This window comes from Candida parapsilosis, contig 005806, assembly GCF_000182765.1.
Source record: "Candida parapsilosis strain CDC317 annotated contig 005806".
NCBI classification, from domain to species: Eukaryota; Fungi; Ascomycota; class Pichiomycetes; order Serinales; family Debaryomycetaceae; genus Lodderomyces; species Lodderomyces parapsilosis.
The window spans coordinates 508,427-526,683 of record NW_023503279.1 but is presented as its reverse complement, the minus strand read 5'-3'; the positions used below and the strand labels follow the sequence as shown (position 1 = coordinate 526,683).

Genomic DNA, 18,257 nt, shown 5'->3' with positions numbered 1-18,257 from the left:
CCAACTCACTTACCGTTTTTCAACAACATCAACAAGGAAGAAGTAGAAAACTTTATCTCAATCTCAAAACATATACGAGGCACTCGGCAGCACTCTCTTCCGCTTAAAACAATATAATTGAATTAGATCTTGAGTAATAGATTGATTGGATGATTTGGCCACTTTGAATAAAGTGGCCAAAAATAAACCCCATTTCCCCCCCACAATTTGTAAATCAAAAATAACAAGGTGTAGAATGTCACCTTCCTTTCAGCTAAACAAATAAGGGACTGCTGTTGATATTGAGATCATCATCCAACAATTACTCCTCCGCATACTTTAAATGTACGTATAACTTGAACCACTATCTTTGATCTGAAGATAGGGGACATACAGATCATTAAATTAGTTCTAATAAAGGGTTATTCATGAATTCAACACCACGAAATTTCGTATTGAAATGAAAAAGGGAAAAGAAGAAGAAAGAGAAAACATTTTTAAAAGTTGGTGTGGATAGTTGTAGTTTGTATATAATAGTGTACACTGTTGTATTAGTTGTTGTTGTTGTTGTTGTTGTGCTTGTGGTGCAGGTGATCGTGGTGGTGGTTTGTGGTAAATAGTACACTACTTTTTCTCAAGGTGCAGTTGGATCTCTTGGGGATTGAAATAATAAACAATAAAGAGAAAACCACAATAAGGGAGAGTAGTGTACTGAGTTACAATAAATCAATATATAAATATATAAATATGTATATAGTACAAGCCTTGTGTTATTGCAGCTTATTGTGCATTAATGAGGAATGCAAGTGTTACATGTGTTACAATATGTTTTATGTGTTGTGTGGGTGCTATTGTTGATAATTTTAACTGTGTTGGGTAAGTTAATTGTGTTTTGATTTATTCCGATAGGAACCGAAATACCCACACCTCCTCTTTCCCCCCCCCTATATCATCTTCATTCTCTCTCCCTAGATAGTGACTACAGTATTGAATTAGTTGTTGAAAGAATGGCGTTGAGTGCACTGTTTTTTTTGGGGGTAATAACTTCCTCACGACAAGAGTGTTGTAGAGTTTAGTTAGCAAGGCTTATAAAAGACAACTTCCTCTGGATGGTATGTATTACTTAGTCTCTGATTCTCCAGAATAGATGGATGTATAATAATAGAATATCAAAAAACAGTATTGTGTTTTTTATACCAACTGTACACTACCTACTAACTAACTCACAGTGTAGTCGTTAGTCTTTTGTGTTGAAATAACGTGAGAGTGCGAGAGAAAAGCAAAAAAAATCGACAAGAAAAAATTTAATCAATCAAAAAGAAGAAGAAGAAGAAGAAGAAGAAGAAGAAAGGTGCTTTACACTTGGCTCATATTTTATCACTAAGATCATCACATTAATATACTTACTCACTTAAAGGTATATACACCCACTCTTGGAGGAACCACTAAACTACTTCACACCTACCTTACAGACAGATAGTCTCACTGCTGTGCTCACTATATTCACTCGCTTTTTAATTTATTAAGGTTTTTTTGTCATAGTATATATTTTCTTGATTGCTGTCAAATCATAGGAGAGAGTTATTTACTACGCCTCAACCACCACAACACACCACACACACACGTAAGCACACACGTAAGCACACACAAGGCACACGAATAACATCCGCATACACACATACACACCAAATAGACCCAACAAAACATTCACCAACCCTATCCTAGATAATGGTCAATAGACAAGGTTTGGCTGTTGGTTTAGCCGTTGGTGTTCCATCTTTTATAATCCTTCTGATTGTGTTTGGATTCTGGTATAGAAATCAACGCAAATTACGGAAAGAAGATCTCGATGATTACATAGACAAGGAGATTCAGAATGATGATAGCAGTTTCCAACAATTCCAAGAACAACTACATAAACCACAATGTGACAAGAAAGAGAAATTGGATGATGGAATACAATTGAAGGAACACGTTGTGGCATTAAATGGAACTAGTGATTCATCAAATGGAAGTTTAGAATCTGTTTTGCATGAACCTCATCACTCACAACATTCGCAACATTCGCAACATTTGCAGCATCCACAACATCCACAACATCCACAACCAGTGGTTGCAAAACCACTGAAACATCCATATGGTCAACACTTACAATATACACCGTCATCAATACAACCACAAGAGGAGCAAGGATCACAGTCTTCTTCTATATCACTAAGTCAAGTACTGGATGTCATTTCAAACACATATGATCAAAGCCATGATGAATTGCAACAACACAGTCCTCAAAAAATACACAATGGTCGCGGTGGACCTCCACCTCCCCCTCCACCAAAACGCCAATCATCAAACAAGACATCTGTGTATACCTTTTATGACACATTCATCCCTACTTTCAGTACACAAGAACCATCTTCACAACAACAACAACAACAGCAACTAAACCAAAACTCACTGTCGTCACATCACAATTCAACTCACAACTCATTTAGTGACCTACTTAACCAAACAGCTCACAGTTCATTAAACATCCTAAAACACAACTATAATAAAGAAACCAGCAACAATGTCAGCAGTAGTAACCAACATAAACACACAAACAGTTCATCTGACTCAAACACATCACTACTTCAGAGTAACAATCATAGTGCATCACACTCACGTGCACCATCAACCGATTTAGGCACCTTGGCCAAACAATTAAACAATCCGGTGTTTTTTGAAAAACTTCCTAGTAAAGCAGCTGCTGCTCAAGGTAAAGTGTATATCAAGCCACGTGTGCCATCAGCAAATCAGCCACACAATAATTCAAGTTCAGAATTGATCAATAATTATCTTGTTGGTGAAAACACCGCCATTAATGATCACTTCACTTATGAAGCACCAATGGTTGAAACGGCCAAAAGCACCGATAATTTAGCCCAAGTTAGCGGTGGAAACCTCCATAACAATGTCTTGACGTATAATCAACATCTTGCAGCAAAAGGAGCAAAAGATGCTATTGCTGATGGTTCATTAAGGCCTAAACAACCACAATCGCAATCGCAAACACAAGCTATGCAAGAAGCTAATCCCTTGAATGGTCAAATTGGTAATGCATTTGATGCCAATATTACTATGGAACCAATGGCTATGAATAAAAAGAATGCAACTACAAATGACGACGAGGATGTAATGCCACCAGTTGTATTTCAATAGAGCATCTTGAAAAGAGCGAAAATGCAGTGCATTTTTGCGAGCGCAGATCCTGACTGAATGAGTGAACAAATGTTCAAGGAAAGGGGGGGTTTGGAAGTTGGAAAGAGTCTTTTTGTTTAATTTATTACCTTTGATTTGGTTCTATTTTGGTTTGCTTTTATCAGCCTTTTCACTATTTGTTTTCATCTTTTATTTATACTTCGTCATCAACCCTTTTGCTTTTGATGGCTTGAGTTAGTTTCCCTTTTTATCCTTTCTTTATAATTAATAGATTTGTTGTTGGGGTTTTTTTTATATTTTTTTTTTTGAGGTAACCCTTGTATCGACTGATGGTAGTCTTAGGTCACAACAGAAACACAACAACTTCGTTGTCTTGTGTTAATATCCCCATCTTTACTTAATAATCATTCTATTTCTCTCCTACCTCTCCTACCTCTCCCACTTCTCCATCGTGCCAAGAGTCTTTTCTACACGGTATCCATAATTGTAACTTAAATCTCCCTTTTGAGAATTATATTATACACACTTTAAAACAACCAAACACTCAACTAAAATCAAGAGAATAAACCAGACAGGATAACTACTACGCGGGGTTATGTATCATAACCCACACACGCACGCATTTGCCCAGTACATCTAGTTTTTCAAAGATTCAGCTCTCTTCTTCTTAATTTGAACTTTTTCTTCCTTTCTTTCATGCAATCTCTTGGCCAACAATTGAGCATACTCGGCAGCAGCATCTCTTTGGTGTTGAGCATTCTTAACCTTTTTAGCCTTCAAAGCTCTCTTTCTTTGTAAAGTTTGTGGAGTAACCAATCTTTGAATCTTTGGAGCCTTGGTATAAGTCTTGTCACCTTTAGTAACTTCTCTTCTAACAACGTAATCTCTGACATCATCTTCCTTGGTCAAACCGAAAAATTTTCTAATGTGGTTAGCTCTCTTTGGACCCAATCTCTTTGGGACAGTGGTATCGGTTAAACCTTCAATATCATTGTCACCTTGTTTAACAATAGCCAAAGCCAACACGGATAAATCTTGAGCAACAATACATCCTCTAACTGATTTTCTCTTACGTTCACCAGTTCTTCTTGGTCTATAACAAGAGTGACCATCAGACAACAATAATCTAACTCTGGTTGGGTGCATGACACCTTGCTTCATTGGGAAACCTTGTTTATCGTTACCACCAGTGATTTTGAAAATGTATCCTTTGAATTCATCACCAACTGAATCACCTTCAACTTCTTGGCCCATTCTCTTTTCGTAAAAGACACGCAACTTGTGTTCGTCATCGATATCAATACTCTTTTGAGTACCGTTGGCTGGGTAGGAAATGTTCAACTAGATGAAAAAAAGTTAGTATTTTAAAACTCAGTAAAGCATGTTGAATTTAGAATTGATAGGGATAGCTAATGTCAGAAAACATAAAAATGATGATTCTTTTTATGAGTGGAGATTGACTCCCAGTCTGTTGGGGCTTTCAACTCATGTTATACGTCCGCTTGTATAGCTCTATGGCTCAATGATTCATAACTCCATGATTTTATTTATTGATGATAGTTCTCTTGTAAGTGATGATTGTCCCGCAAGTCTAAAGTGGTCCTTAGCTGTCTGTAAAAAAATAACAGATTCTAGAACTTGTTTTCCATAACCCTCTTTCAGTTCAATAGAACCCTTTCTAGTCCTGCCCTTGGTCCTGACATGCTTATCCTTGTCATCTAAATTCATTCATTGGCTTGATTTTCACTGCATACCTTCATGGTGTCCTGCTGTTAAAGTACGGTAATGGGATTGTATAGTAAAATTCCAAGACTGTATTTTATGAATTTTTTTTTTTTTCAGTTTTTCAAAGAAGCACAGGCACACTGTACAAGTTTTTTCGCTCCCCTATTGTGGTAATAGGTAGCGCATTAGACTTTTGTTTGTAATGGCTATAGCCCTAACGACATGTGATTAACAGGAGGATAGATTTTAATTTGCAACAACTTGTTGATAGAGGGTCTGAGAGTTGCACAATACGCATTAGATTTCTATAGACACATCGCCATTATAGTAGGCTAAGAAGACTACGCACTATTTTTTGCCGTCTGAGACAACCAATTGAACCATTAGCCCTACAACTACAAACAACAACAGTTCTGTTGGTATCTAGTTGTTTTGTTTGTGTTTTCAAATGCCCAGATTCGTGAATCGAAGCTCACCAAGTCGGAAATTCCCACAACTTGTGGACGTTGAATTAAAAGCATACCTAAGATAGTTTTCGAGTGTACGAGTAACTCATGTATGTATAATCCCTTTTTCCGGTTGCAAATTTGATCAGAAATGGATTGTAAGAAATTCACGGAAGCTGTTAAATCATATTCGCAAGAATTAAAAGAGGGTTGGCAATTGGGAAACAACGCCCACTAACATTTTGATGTGTCAACGGTTCGTTTACATTGACTGTTCCTCTCACGATAATCGGCGTACCTCCAGATCATCTCAAAGGAGCAATACTTGGCATAGGGACAAGAATTTAACACAATTGTTTGTCATTCTTCCTTTTATCCATGTGTTGATAACACGGCTTTGAGATGCAAGAGGTGGTACATGCGCTAATGATGCTGCTGTTGTATGATTGATGATTCATGGGTTATGTTTCATAATTGATGATAAATAGATAAACATACATTTATGGAAATAAAAAGATTAAATCTAAAAGCTATTTAATTGATATGTTTGGTTACGGCTGGTTGGTTGTTTGGTTCGTAGATTCCACTACTGTTAGTGTTGGTGACGAAAACATTGTTACAAGTTGCTTCTACTTCTGTATTACGGTATTTCCCCATACACCCCTTTGACTCCTCTATGATTACTCTCCCTAGTTGCAACTTTTTGCCTCTAGTGTCTCCTGTTTCAATCTCTTGCCAAATAATACCCTTCATTGCTTCACTTTCACAACTAAACCTACGCTCCTCTTCCCCTGTCATATCTGTAAAACCAACCCATGTGAAGATTTCTATTCAGCACTGTGTTCCTTGAAATCTGACAAAATACCTGTGCCATAAGCAAACATTTGGTGTGACAAACTCACCACCAAACCCACCTTTCCGCATTGGATGGGACCCATTCTGAAGGCTTGATATTTTTCAAGCATTCATCGAAATTAGTTGTTCTTTCGATGACGATTTTTTGGTGCATTCATGAGACTGTATCTCATTGGATGTCATTAGCTAGGATCTAAGGAGCAGGTGGACAAGCTCACCAATAACAAACGAAAACTGTCAATTAGTTGTCAGCACAGATTAATAACAAAACATTTTTGATGGACATCCAACTTTAGTAGGTGGTCATTCCCACGCTCGCAATCATACGTGATGATCTCAACATTCTTGAACCAAAAACATACACAGGACACCATTCAAACTCGATGGCACAGACAGCTACGGAAAAAGCAGTAATCAACACAAACATTTCAATCGGTTCACCCGATATATACCTTTCATAGCTTCCAGCAATCAACTTGCGAGCACAGCTTAATCCCTCTCATTATGTGAGTTGTGTTTAACTTTCACTTGGCATTGGTAAATCCCCTCATATCTATATTTGATACGTTGGTGAAGCTCTATAGTGAGCATGGAGCTTCAAGAAAATCCCCCATGGTTATAGTCTCCCAGTAATACTTTAGCTATAGCACATAATGATTAATGTTGAGTTGTTACAAGGAGTGAGTCTTGATCATGGGACAGTTGTCTGTGACCATGTTGCAGTTCGAATCACCATTTTGTAAAGAGTAGCTGTTGCGATCTCATATCTACAAACCTGAAATTAGCTCAGACACACTAACGGTCTATTTTTTCTCTTAGTTTGGCATCTTGAGGATGTGTTTCTATAAAGCAAATGGTTGGTGGGTATGGTTTACTAGAGATAAGAAGGACAAAAAAGAAAAAAAAATCTAGAGATGCCTTTTTATCAAAAGAAAACATTGTCAACCTAAAATACAACTCATTCAGGACATAGACTCACCAGCTCAACTCATCATGGGACTTGCCGGTACAAAAGTAAAACAAAAATTTGGTCTAGATCCTAGGAACACAAATTGGTCCAATGACACTGGAAGATTTGGACACCAGTATTTATCCAAAATGGGTTGGGCACCTGGTTCAGGTCTTGGACTAGTTAAGGACTCATTAACTACTCACTTAAAAATTCATATAAAGACAGACAATGCAGGACTTGGGGCCAAATTGAAAAAAGCAGACAAGGACAAGACGTTGGATGAATGTAGTGGTCTTGATGCATTTCAAAGGATTTTGGGAAGATTGAATGGTAATGAGGATAAAGTTAACAATGTACTTGATATGAAAAGGAATGATAATATTTTGAATGGGAAATGGGGGATGCGATTTGTCAAGGGAGAAGTGTTGCTGAGCACATGGGATAAGGATAATAAGACATTAATTTCGTACAAGAATAAGGAAGAGAATAAGAAACGAGATTTTGCTGAAGTGGAGGACGTTGGTGTACAGGAGCCATTGACGAAGAGACAGAAGAAAGATACGGTTGAGACTGGTAGAAAGCTGAATAAACAAGCAGAAGAGAAGGACAAAAAGAGCAAGAAGAAGGAAGAGAAGGACAAGAAGAGCAAGAAGAAGGAAAAGAAGGAAAAGAAGGAAAAGAAGGAAAAAAAAGAGAAAAAGGAAAAGAAAAAAGAAAAGGAAAAGAAGGGATCCAGGAAGGACAGACTGGGTAAGTCCTCCAATTCCACCAATGACGTATCCATATCGCTACTACGAGAAAAGTCTTTAGACTCACCTACACCCGTTCCTGACTCACTGCTGTCTCGAGATTCCACCCCAACACCCATAGCATCAAGGTTATCGGGAAGAGCTAAATACATCAAACAAAAGCGAGCTTCAGTCATGGACCCAAAAGCATTGAATGAGATTTTCATGATATCTAAATAGAGCTTATAATATATATATATATTGGTTAGTATAACGCTACATTCAACATCGTCAGCCTTTTTCTTTCATTTCCATCTACTTAAAGAACGAATGAAATTCCACCCACAATGGCGGTAACGAAACCGACATAAGAGACCAATCTGAACTTGGACATGTTCGGAATGTGGCTGTTGTTTGCATCGTTGGTGTTTGATCTGGATCCCGATGTAGTGGATTGGGAGTTGCTATTGGTTGAAGTTGCACTTCTAGTACCTTGTGATCTTCTACTTGATCCAACACCACAACTTGAAGTTGATTCAGCATCTCTGTTGACTGATGCACTTCCATTGAAGTCACAAGCACTGCTATTTTCATTTTGATCATGGTAGTACAAGTTCAATACGAATGACAATTTATCACGATGGGAGCAGAATGAGTAGTCGCCGTAATCACCCGAAGTACCATTGACACTGATATCAGAACAATCAATTCTTCCACACACGTCAGCATAAATTTCACCATAATCTTCTTCATCAACGTCTTCAGCAACTACACATTCAAATGACTTGGCAATACATTCACAAAAATCCTTGTCGGGAGTAGGTGGTAAATCAGCTGATGCTTGCCAAGTTGTGCTATCTGTGTCGGGACAAGTAATGGTCAGGGTTGCAGTTTCCTCATTGGATGCTCTGGCATAGCTGGGGCTGATATTGTTAATTTCTGAACTATAGTACTTGTAGTCATCCAATATTGAAACCGATGATCCATCAATTGAAACCAATCCATATTTGTTGTCTTCTTCAAAATACATGTAAACAATACCTCCTGACCAAACGTCTGACATTAAAGGTGAATACAAAGTTTGCACTTCAGTAAATAATCTTGGTCTTTTTTCATTACAACCATATTCTGAAAAAAAGATTGGGACTGGTAAATGTTCAAATTCTTCAGTTCTGTCTTTGTAACCACTAGTGGCATATGTTGAGTTACCACACCATTCATACATATTGATACCAAAAAAGTCGGCTCTTTCTTCAACTGATCCACAAGCAAAGTAATCAGCAATGGCAATTCTAGTATCTTCATCATCATTTGAACTGTAACCAACTGGTATTTTCCTCATTCCATTGGAGTCTTCAATATATTTCTTCATATCTCTAACGGCGGCTTTGACAAATGGTGAGGCGTCAGTATTTGATTTGTTATTGGTAACTTCATTACCAGCGAAAAAACCCAAAACATTAGAGTATTCACTCAATTTGTCAATAACTTCAGTATATCTTTCATAATGGTCTAAATCCCACAGAGGGTCATTACGATTGATTGAAGTCTTAGGTTGTGATAAATCAGCAATGATGTAAATACCAGCTTCACTTAAAAGTTCCATACATTCATCATGGTCCAAATCGGGGTCAATAGCATAGACACGCAAACAATTGGTATTTAGAGCTTTAAAATGCTCAACGTCACGTTTGCATGCTTCAACATCGGCCAATGGATCTTTGTAACTAAGGTTTGTATTGGAAATCAATGAAGTATCTTCTTGGTAAGCAATACCACGCATGAGAAATTGTGAACCATTGTTTGAGTAGAAAAATTTGTTGCCAACAATTTCAATTGGCGGAGTTGTGTCTTCAAATTTTGCCCAAATTGGTGCTGAAAGTGAAAGCAAGCATGGAAGGAGCTGAGTGAATCTCATTTTGATAGTGTAGTAGTGGTAGTGCGAAGTGTGTGTGGTGTGTCGTCTTTATATGTATACTTTTTGAATACTGGACAAGTCGTACGATTTGTGTATGGCCAAAGCTTTTGGTTGCGAAAAGAAAAAAAAAACGGTCTCTCCTGAGTGGGGGGGTTGATAATCTCAATTAGAGGGCGAGTAAAACAAACGAGGGTAGGTTTTTTGGTATTGGTAGTACTCCTTGATTCTTTCAAAATACAATGAGCATATCAAAGTTATTATGTTTCATCTGAGTAAGAGATCTCTTTAGGGTATTTATATTGCAGAAAATTTTCTCTGATCTGATAGAAAGCTTAGTGGTTTGTTCTGTTTTAGGTTTGTTTTCTTTTTTTTTGGGGGTGTTTTCTGTTTGTTTTTGTATTACTATGAAGAAATTTAAAAATTTCTTAGTCTCAAAGTTGATTATTTTTCTTGGGTTTGAACGCCCAAAATATATCGTGTTATGTGTTGTATTACATTTCCTTGGCTAATCAGCGGATGCTGCTGTTGACGTGTACGTCAGGAGGTATCTGCTCAGTCATGAGAGCTTTGGCTACAATACAGAAGAGATAACAGAAATAGGGACATCAACTGCAAAACTCTTAAGTAGATATGAAAGGGACCAAATGATGAAACCTTTTACGTTGACCTACAAACTCATAAGTACATGGTATTGGTCTATGGATGTGGATGTGCGTCGAAAATTGGGCGTAAAGTGGCGAGACGACTATATGTTTGTTTAGTGTATACCGTGTCCATGAAAAGAAGGAAAAGAAAATTAGCCGAGAATTTCTAAAAGAGACATGCACGTGACCTTGTTAGGAGAAAATTAAAAACAACCAGCTAAAGTTCAATTGTACTCTATTCTTTGAAGCTACTGAGCAATTCATGTCTACCACAAATATTTTCTAGTTATTCAGTTCTTTCTTCTCCATACCTTCAAAGTAAAGTGGCTGAGTTTTGAGATTAAGTTAATGTATATGCATATACGCGTGATTCTTATGATGCATAAGAAATTATTCTTGAAGAAGTTTATATTTTTAAATTTTTACTTGGCAATTGAAGAGGAGTAGTACAAAGACACGTAACTGTTGTGTAGTTGAAACTTTATACCAAGCATTTGATGACTTGAACATTTGAAGGGGGTCAAGGGCATATATATATATATAGCAAAGCCATTGAAAACAAAAAAAGAGATTGCTGTCAAAGGAAGGAGGCAGTGTCATTTTGAATCAATTTCACACACAACTTATACAAGAAATTGGAGCTACCGCCTCCACTTCTTTATTTATTGTCTCGTATATATACGACCTATTCAGTTCTTCACAAAAGTCATGAGTCGAATATCAATGACACTCGATATATCAATCTATTTTGCGTTTGAAAAAGGGTACAACTATGTAGAAAACAAGCAGGATATCAAGACTTGAGAGCGACACGACACGACACGACACGATACTACCTTAAATTAGTTACAAAGTACCGCACCACCCTTTATTGCAAAACATTGGTTACTATGTATATATGTAAATTGCCAAAAGTGACTCGTTCATATCACGTTCTTTCCTAACCAAAATCTTCTTTCCACTTGTTGATTTCATACTAGTTTGTGTATGTGTCTTTATTAGAGTTCACTTAAAGTTTACTATTGCCACTTTACGCCAAAAGTAGCTTTTATCGAACATTACGCAAGATATTAAAGGTCTTAATTACCAATGTTTGGTAGTGTATTTATTCCAATTCTAAGTTGTCAAAAGGTGCCAAGGCGCCACTTCAAGTTGAGGTAATGTAACTATATGGAGAAGGACGAAAACAATACATTGACACCACCTATTTTTCAAAACTCAAACTTTCATATAGATTACAAAATTTGAAATTTTACATTACATCAACTCATGTGTCAAAACTACGATTCACCGGTGTAACTTATCCAATTAATTTATCGACATGTGCAAGCTAAAGAAAAATCTATTATAACATCATGAATGATATTTAATTAGCGAGTGCTTTTAATGCACACATATGAAGAAGTCGTTGTCGTGCTAATTGTTGTCAGATTCAAGCACTACGATGTTTAGCTAAACTGTGTATATTTAATTCATGACCACTCCTTTAGCCTCGCATTTACGATCACATCGCATCAATTTTTCCCCATCATCGACACCACATAAAACCTCGTTGACATAAAAGAGCTCCAGAATACTCAACTTTCACTTGGTTTTTAGCGATGCTTGCTTTCTCGTTCTTCCCAACCATTTGGGGGATCAAAATCATGATTAGGTCTTGATAATATGGATGTTTAGTAGTCTGCAAATAAGAAAACAAACAAACCTACAAATGAGGTCCGAGCTCCACAATAAAACTGGAAGCTTTCACCGCTATAATCACAAAAGTTTGGGTGAATTATGATATACGTATAGATTCATGTCGATTCTTTCAAAGAGATCAGAGAATAGAGTCAACCACTCTACAAGTGCCATAGGATAGTATAAACCACAAAAAGACAAAAATAGACATTCAAATTCATAAAGTGTTATAAAACAAAACGAAAAAAAATCATAACAAATGTGTGATCAGGGGGTGGTAAATGGTGACGAACAACACTAACGATTTAGTGCAATCAACTTTAGGGGGAAGGGGAGCATCCTTATTGTGAAGTCAACACTAGAATCATCAACTGTGTTTTCCAGCTTCTTGGCATTCCGGATACTAGAGTGGCCAATCCTAGCACCATGTTTCCAAAAAAACCTTCCAACCACAACGAATCATCTATTCTTCAGGAACCTCTTCTCATTGACTCGATGATGGACCATACTCTGGTGATGTTATTGAAACCCTTTAGTGGGATTTCCTTATTTGATACATTGGCTCTCAGTGAATTGAATGCTTTTCAAATTGTTGGCAATTTCAAATGTGAAACACTTTTTGATGTAGTTTCATGTATTGGTGTGGAATTGGATATTTGATGTTTTCAAATTGTGACTTTACCGAGAGTGAGTCTTGCAAGCAATACCCCATGTTTGCCAACTATTTCTGCAAGAAACGACGTATCGTTCTCACTCTCAATGACGCAGCATCTTTGTCATTGCGGGTCCGTCACTATGTTTTCAATCTTTGCTTCATTCTAATTTTCTTTTCCGTCCATACCAGTAAATTTGTGTTCCAAATTATTGCCCACTGTACCATTCAAGCCATTCAATATCCCTTCATTTTATTGACTCGGTGACTGCTTATTTTTTCCCAGTCTCAAGTGAACTCTTTTCATTATTTCATCATGAGTATATTTGTTTCTAAAATGGTCAACCAATCGTTCTATCTGTTCAAGTTTTTCTTCCTTGGTCATAAGGCTTGATCTTGGAGCTAATTTCGGTGGTTCACAAATAACAGAAGTTTCTTCCTTTTTCATCAACTTCTTGAAGGCTGTTTTGATTGATTTGAATGGTTTCTTCAACACATCACGTTTGCGGCTTTTCAGGTTGTTCAGTTTGGGGATATATTCAGGCTCATCAAATCCCATGTAGTTGGTGCCATAACGTTGTTGGACAAATTCCTTCTTTTCTTGGTTGTTTGTCAAATCAATAAACTCGCTGGTTGGATTGGTGTGCATGGGTGAATTAGTGCCTTCATAATGACCACGTAATGATCTCAAGCTGAATTTCGGTTGTTGTTGTTGTTGTTGTTGTTGTTGTTGTTGTTGTTGTTGTTGTTGTTGTTGTTGTTGTTGTTGTTGTTGTTGTTGTTGTTGTTGTTGTTGTTGTTGTTGTTGTTGTTGAGTTGGTGGTAATTCAGTAGTTGGTGGAGTTTCAATTTCAGAATCAACATTTGAATCACTGGTTTGACCATCACCATTTGTCTCAGTTTCGTGGTTATTCAAACTAACCGGTCTTGAATTGTCTTGTTCTTTAATCAGTGCTGACAACTTGGTTTTTTCGGTGGCATTGTTATTTGATTCAATTGCATTTGTGATGTATCTCGATGGTGAAGTTTCCAATTCATTGTCATCATTTTCATTACCTTCATGACCAATGTGACCACAATTCTCATTCAAATTGGGACTTCCAACATTTGATTCCTTTTTATTCCTAATTGAAGCCAATCTTTCTGCTGCAGCTTTTGCAGCTTTCCGTTGTTCATTCTTCAACCTGAATGTCTGATACAACTGCTTGATCCGATCAATGTTTTCCCTGTCCTCCTCAATTCCTGCCTGATGAGAAATATCACACAAATCGTTGATGACCAATTTTCTTTCATAAACAATGGTTTTTGTTTCGGTGTTTGCCCCTGATCCAGTAGTAACTTGTAAAATGTGGGTGAAATGAACAACAACAACTTTGTCGCCATCTTTGTAAAACCTGACATCTCTGCTCAAATCATCGGTAGGATGCAATAATTCCAAAATGCGGTAAAGTTGACCTTCAGTGATGGGTCTGGTGATGACGGTGGTGGTAGTAAGCATTATTTAAACTTAGGTGTAAATGTAGTTTGTAAAATTAAGTATAAATGCAGTTCGTAAAATTAAGTTTAGTTCGTAGTTCTTAAGTTCAAGTGTGAGTGGAAGGGTAAAGATGTGTATGGAGACAAGAGAATCATTTAGAGAGAATACAACTATCGTGGTTTCAATGGCATTTTATATGATTTCTAAAGTATAGTATATCAAAATCATGATGTCCGCAATACTTTATTGGACTATAGTTAAGAGCGCATAACAAGTACCTCATGTTCATGATATGATAGGCAACGAATGGTACAAAAACGATTGTTGTTATCAGTTTGTGATTGCAAAATATAGACAGTTGAATGCATAGGCGAGTTTACGCAAAGAGTACCTACAAAAAAGGGCCCAACACACCAGGGCATTGACATTATCTTCACACTTCATCCATGATTTGTGTATCTCATCAAAGTCTGGTACTGCTCAGTTCAGCCAGGGTTCGCAGTTTATGTTCTTCTTGCTCTTTCTACACTTTCTCCTGAATGCAATAAATATGACACAAAGTCTGGATTTTCTTCTGACTGCAAAACAAAATACCAAAAAAAGGTAGAGTACGAGAAACAGCCATCTTTTAATCTACTCAATCTAGTTTAGAGGGGCATTGTCAAATTTTCAATCTAGACCCCACCACAATCAAAATGTCTTGAGTATTCGTAATGCACTACTTACAAATAAAGCATTTGTATTCAATATATACTCTAGATGCTTACTGTCAACTGTTGGTAACTAGATCAATCAGTCTTCTTTACTATGAGCTTTTCAACACTAGTGGGGGACTACACATTTGAATCCTTGTAGAACAGCTTCATTGCTGTTACATTCTTGTGGATATTTTCAGTCGGATCATTTAATATGACTTATATAATGTTTTGTTCCTGGCTTGTAGTTTCCTGACTTTTGTTCTTTCTTAATTTAGTTGTTGTTTCCTTATTTGTTATTGTTTCCTCACTGAAAAATGATACAATTTTGGGATTCAAAGCAAAATCCAAACTCTCGTTGAAAGAAAACCGAGGTACAATTTGAAGTTGGTTTTTCCTTCCCTAACAATTGTGTAGTTGTAGATTAGTGTATAAAGCTACCAAATGAATATAATCACGTGCTTTTCGATCTCTTTTTTTCTTTTTTTGCTTCATCAGATTACCAAACATGAATACTCCATACACTGTCATCACTACATATATTCAGTCAACGTATTTCCGTGTATTCAATTGCCTGCTGCCTTTCATCTATACCGCTGTTAAAATCATCATGCATACCGAAACTTAATGGGTAATATTTTCCATCGTTTTCACAATTCAACGACGAACAATTAGATGGCAATTACTGGTAGAATAGCTACAGGAAGCACCACCGAATACAAGTTAGGCCCGGATTATTTGTCGAGAGTTGGCTTCATTCCATGAGCTTACCATTTGAGATAACTTAACTGGATGTTCTTGCTACCCTTGAGAACAAGCAGAGGAATGATACAGCAGATATGTAGCTATCAACAATCATCTCGAGTTGATCATCTTCTACATGTGGGAGAGCTTTTATTACTGCTTCAGGGTCTGGAACATAATCATAGCCAATTGAATCAGCAGTGTGTTTTGCTGATATTCTAACAATCAACCTAAAAAGCTTTTTACTGACCAACAAAACTTTAGAAGTTTACAGTCGATGATCCACAAAAGTCGGTCAATAGCAATGTGGTCTTTTCCAAAAACCAGAATTGTGTGCCGCTTGATTATGATTTTCTGTTTCTCCCTCAATTTTGCAGTTGAATCGCAAACACCCACAAATTTGCAATTTCACTGGTGGTATTTCTTTTTTTTCTTTTCCGTCTACCCATTGCAATCATATCAAACATATTAAATCAACAATGACACTCCAATTACGCAACTTAGTCTTACTATTTGTCCTCATTTCAGGTATCTTTGGTGCTACTTTGAACAAGGTTGGTGAATATGGTACTTACATGAATCCAAACCCTCGCAAAACTGCCAAATGTGAACCGAATGATTTAGTCAAGCTATCCACTTGTTGCAACGATGTGCTTTCAAAATTGGATGAATGTAAACCCAACGACTTGGCTTGTGAATGTTGTGCTTTGCAGAGTATTGATGATGAATGCTATCACTTGTGTCCTGGAAACCCAAATACCAATTTCTTAACGGTGTTGTTGCTGGACTGTGCTGAAATGAATGAGGTCAATGCATGTTCTTTACCATTCAAAAAGGAAGATCCCGAACCACCTAGAAAAAGTATTGTTAGAACAGATGAAGAAGATCCAAGAGTTTTGGATGATCCTGTTGATGCCAGCTTGCAAAGCAAAGTATACAATGTTGAGTCCTTAACTAAACAACCCCAAATTAAAAATCAGAATTTAAATTTGTTGGTCAGTAACGAAGGGGGCAAAGAAGAGGAGGATGATAAGCAAGTGAATGAAGTTAATGTTACAAATGAATCCGTTGTATTGGACAACATTACTGTAATAGTTGTTGATGCTAACTATTCAAACTCGACAACAGTGAATTCTTTGAATGAGCATGAATCCGGTACAAACAATTTTAACTTACCAAATGTGGTGATGTTACTCATGTTTGGAGCGCTTTATTGCTATATGTGTTGACGCAATTGATTATTCAAGACTAAACCTTGCTCTTTACAAGAGTGAAGAGCGTTTTACTTTGAATTTTTTTAATCGATGAACTAGGTATATTTTTATATAGTCCATAATATAATGTCTCTCATAATTTCTCATTCATCCATTCAAGAGTATTGATGATACCCGTCTCCAAATCCACGGCAGGTCTATACCCCAACAATGTCTTAGCTTTGGTGATGTTATGGTATCTTGTGGCACAAACAACCCTTACTCTAAATGGAGTTAATCCTGGTTCTTTACCCAAAAAGTTGGAAACAAATTGTGAAATGTAACCCAATCCGATGGCAACAGTTCTATTTAACTTGATATAATAAGGGTCAATAATTCCGTCGTTTTTCCATACTGTCCTTGCTAATGTCCAAAAATATGTTGGCGCATCATTAGTGATAAAAAACGTCTCTCCGCTAACTTGATCTCTTGTGGTCTCATCTAATAGTTTTTGCGCCGCAAGCACATGCGCATCAGCAACATTTCCAACATAGGTCCAATCAAATAAGTTGTTGTTGTCACCTAGTTGATATTTGGATTGACCTAATTTGGCACTCGCTTTCAAACCAGGGACCAATTGACGATCACCAGGACCAAATATACCAGCCGGTCTCAAGCAAACAGTCCTGAACCCGTTTGCGGGATTGTTTGCTTCCAAAACTGCCGTCTCTGCAATAGCCTTAGTTTCGTTATATCCATCCATGTGTACTTCTGGGTATGGCCACGTTTCATTGGCATTTATGACATTCTGGCCATTGAAAATAACACCTGCCGATGACGTATACACAAATGATCCAACACCTGTTTCTCTGGCCACTTTGAGTAAGTTGTTTGTACCTTGCACATTAACTTTTTCGTAAATATCTTGTGATAGTCCATGCATTGGTGATGCTGAATGGACAAGTACATCACATTGCGATTTTCGAATAGCTTCAGCTACGTCATCAGCATCGGTTAAATCCCCTTTAAAAAACTCAATCGTTTCGGGATCAAAGGTAAAAAACTTGGATAACTTATTGGGCAAGGGACGAACATCAAACACCGTAATCTTTATTCCTGGGCAATGAGAGACAAATTGTTGAATCAAATGAAGTCCCAAAAACCCAGAACCACCAACTAAAAGGACAGATTCTAACTTATTTCCTGCCATCTCAATAGCTCACTGCACAATAGTACCAATTGGGAGGTTTATTCGAATATGACTAGGGTAAGGTGTTAAATCAATTGTCTAATGAAGAATGCCTTCAGTCGATACTGACAGAATTTTCTCATTGAAATAAATCGCGCGTCGTATAGTAAAACTCTGTTGTG

At 37.1% G+C, this 18,257-nt stretch overlaps 7 protein-coding genes across 7 annotated transcripts; 3 read left to right on the top strand and 4 right to left on the bottom strand. All coding sequences in view use genetic code 12, as the record gives it.

The window, feature by feature from the left end:
* Positions 1–1,707: 1,707 nt before the first annotated feature.
* On the top strand, positions 1,708–3,177 carry CPAR2_302170 (uncharacterized protein; the record flags this gene model as incomplete). The annotated part of the gene is made up of 1 exon (XM_036807583.1): positions 1,708–3,177. One exon carries the CDS (start codon positions 1,708–1,710, stop codon positions 3,175–3,177), a length of 1,470 nt encoding a protein of 489 aa, XP_036664405.1.
* A 636-nt stretch (positions 3,178–3,813) lies between these two features.
* Positions 3,814–4,937, bottom strand: RPS6A (40S ribosomal protein eS6; the record flags this gene model as incomplete). Its single annotated transcript, XM_036807582.1, has 2 exons — positions 3,814–4,518; positions 4,932–4,937. 2 exons carry the CDS (start codon positions 4,935–4,937, stop codon positions 3,814–3,816), a joined length of 711 nt encoding a protein of 236 aa, XP_036664404.1.
* Positions 4,938–7,196: 2,259 nt separating this feature from the next.
* Positions 7,197–8,123, top strand: CPAR2_302150 (telomerase inhibitor; the record flags this gene model as incomplete). Its single annotated transcript, XM_036807581.1, has 1 exon — positions 7,197–8,123. One exon carries the CDS (start codon positions 7,197–7,199, stop codon positions 8,121–8,123), a length of 927 nt encoding a protein of 308 aa, XP_036664403.1.
* A 79-nt stretch (positions 8,124–8,202) lies between these two features.
* Positions 8,203–9,801, bottom strand: PHR1 (Phr1p; the record flags this gene model as incomplete). The annotated part of the gene is made up of 1 exon (XM_036807580.1): positions 8,203–9,801. One exon carries the CDS (start codon positions 9,799–9,801, stop codon positions 8,203–8,205), a length of 1,599 nt encoding a protein of 532 aa, XP_036664402.1.
* A 3,229-nt stretch (positions 9,802–13,030) lies between these two features.
* CPAR2_302130 (uncharacterized protein) lies at positions 13,031–14,275 on the bottom strand (the record flags this gene model as incomplete). The annotated part of the gene is made up of 1 exon (XM_036807578.1): positions 13,031–14,275. One exon carries the CDS (start codon positions 14,273–14,275, stop codon positions 13,031–13,033), a length of 1,245 nt encoding a protein of 414 aa, XP_036664401.1.
* A 1,897-nt stretch (positions 14,276–16,172) lies between these two features.
* On the top strand, positions 16,173–16,922 carry PGA43 (Pga43p; the record flags this gene model as incomplete). The annotated part of the gene is made up of 1 exon (XM_036807577.1): positions 16,173–16,922. One exon carries the CDS (start codon positions 16,173–16,175, stop codon positions 16,920–16,922), a length of 750 nt encoding a protein of 249 aa, XP_036664400.1.
* Positions 16,923–17,040: 118 nt separating this feature from the next.
* Positions 17,041–18,096, bottom strand: ERG26 (sterol-4-alpha-carboxylate 3-dehydrogenase (decarboxylating); the record flags this gene model as incomplete). Its single annotated transcript, XM_036807576.1, has 1 exon — positions 17,041–18,096. The coding sequence occupies one exon, from the start codon at positions 18,094–18,096 to the stop codon at positions 17,041–17,043; it is 1,056 nt and encodes a 351-aa protein (XP_036664399.1).
* Between the last annotated feature and the right edge of the window lie 161 nt (positions 18,097–18,257).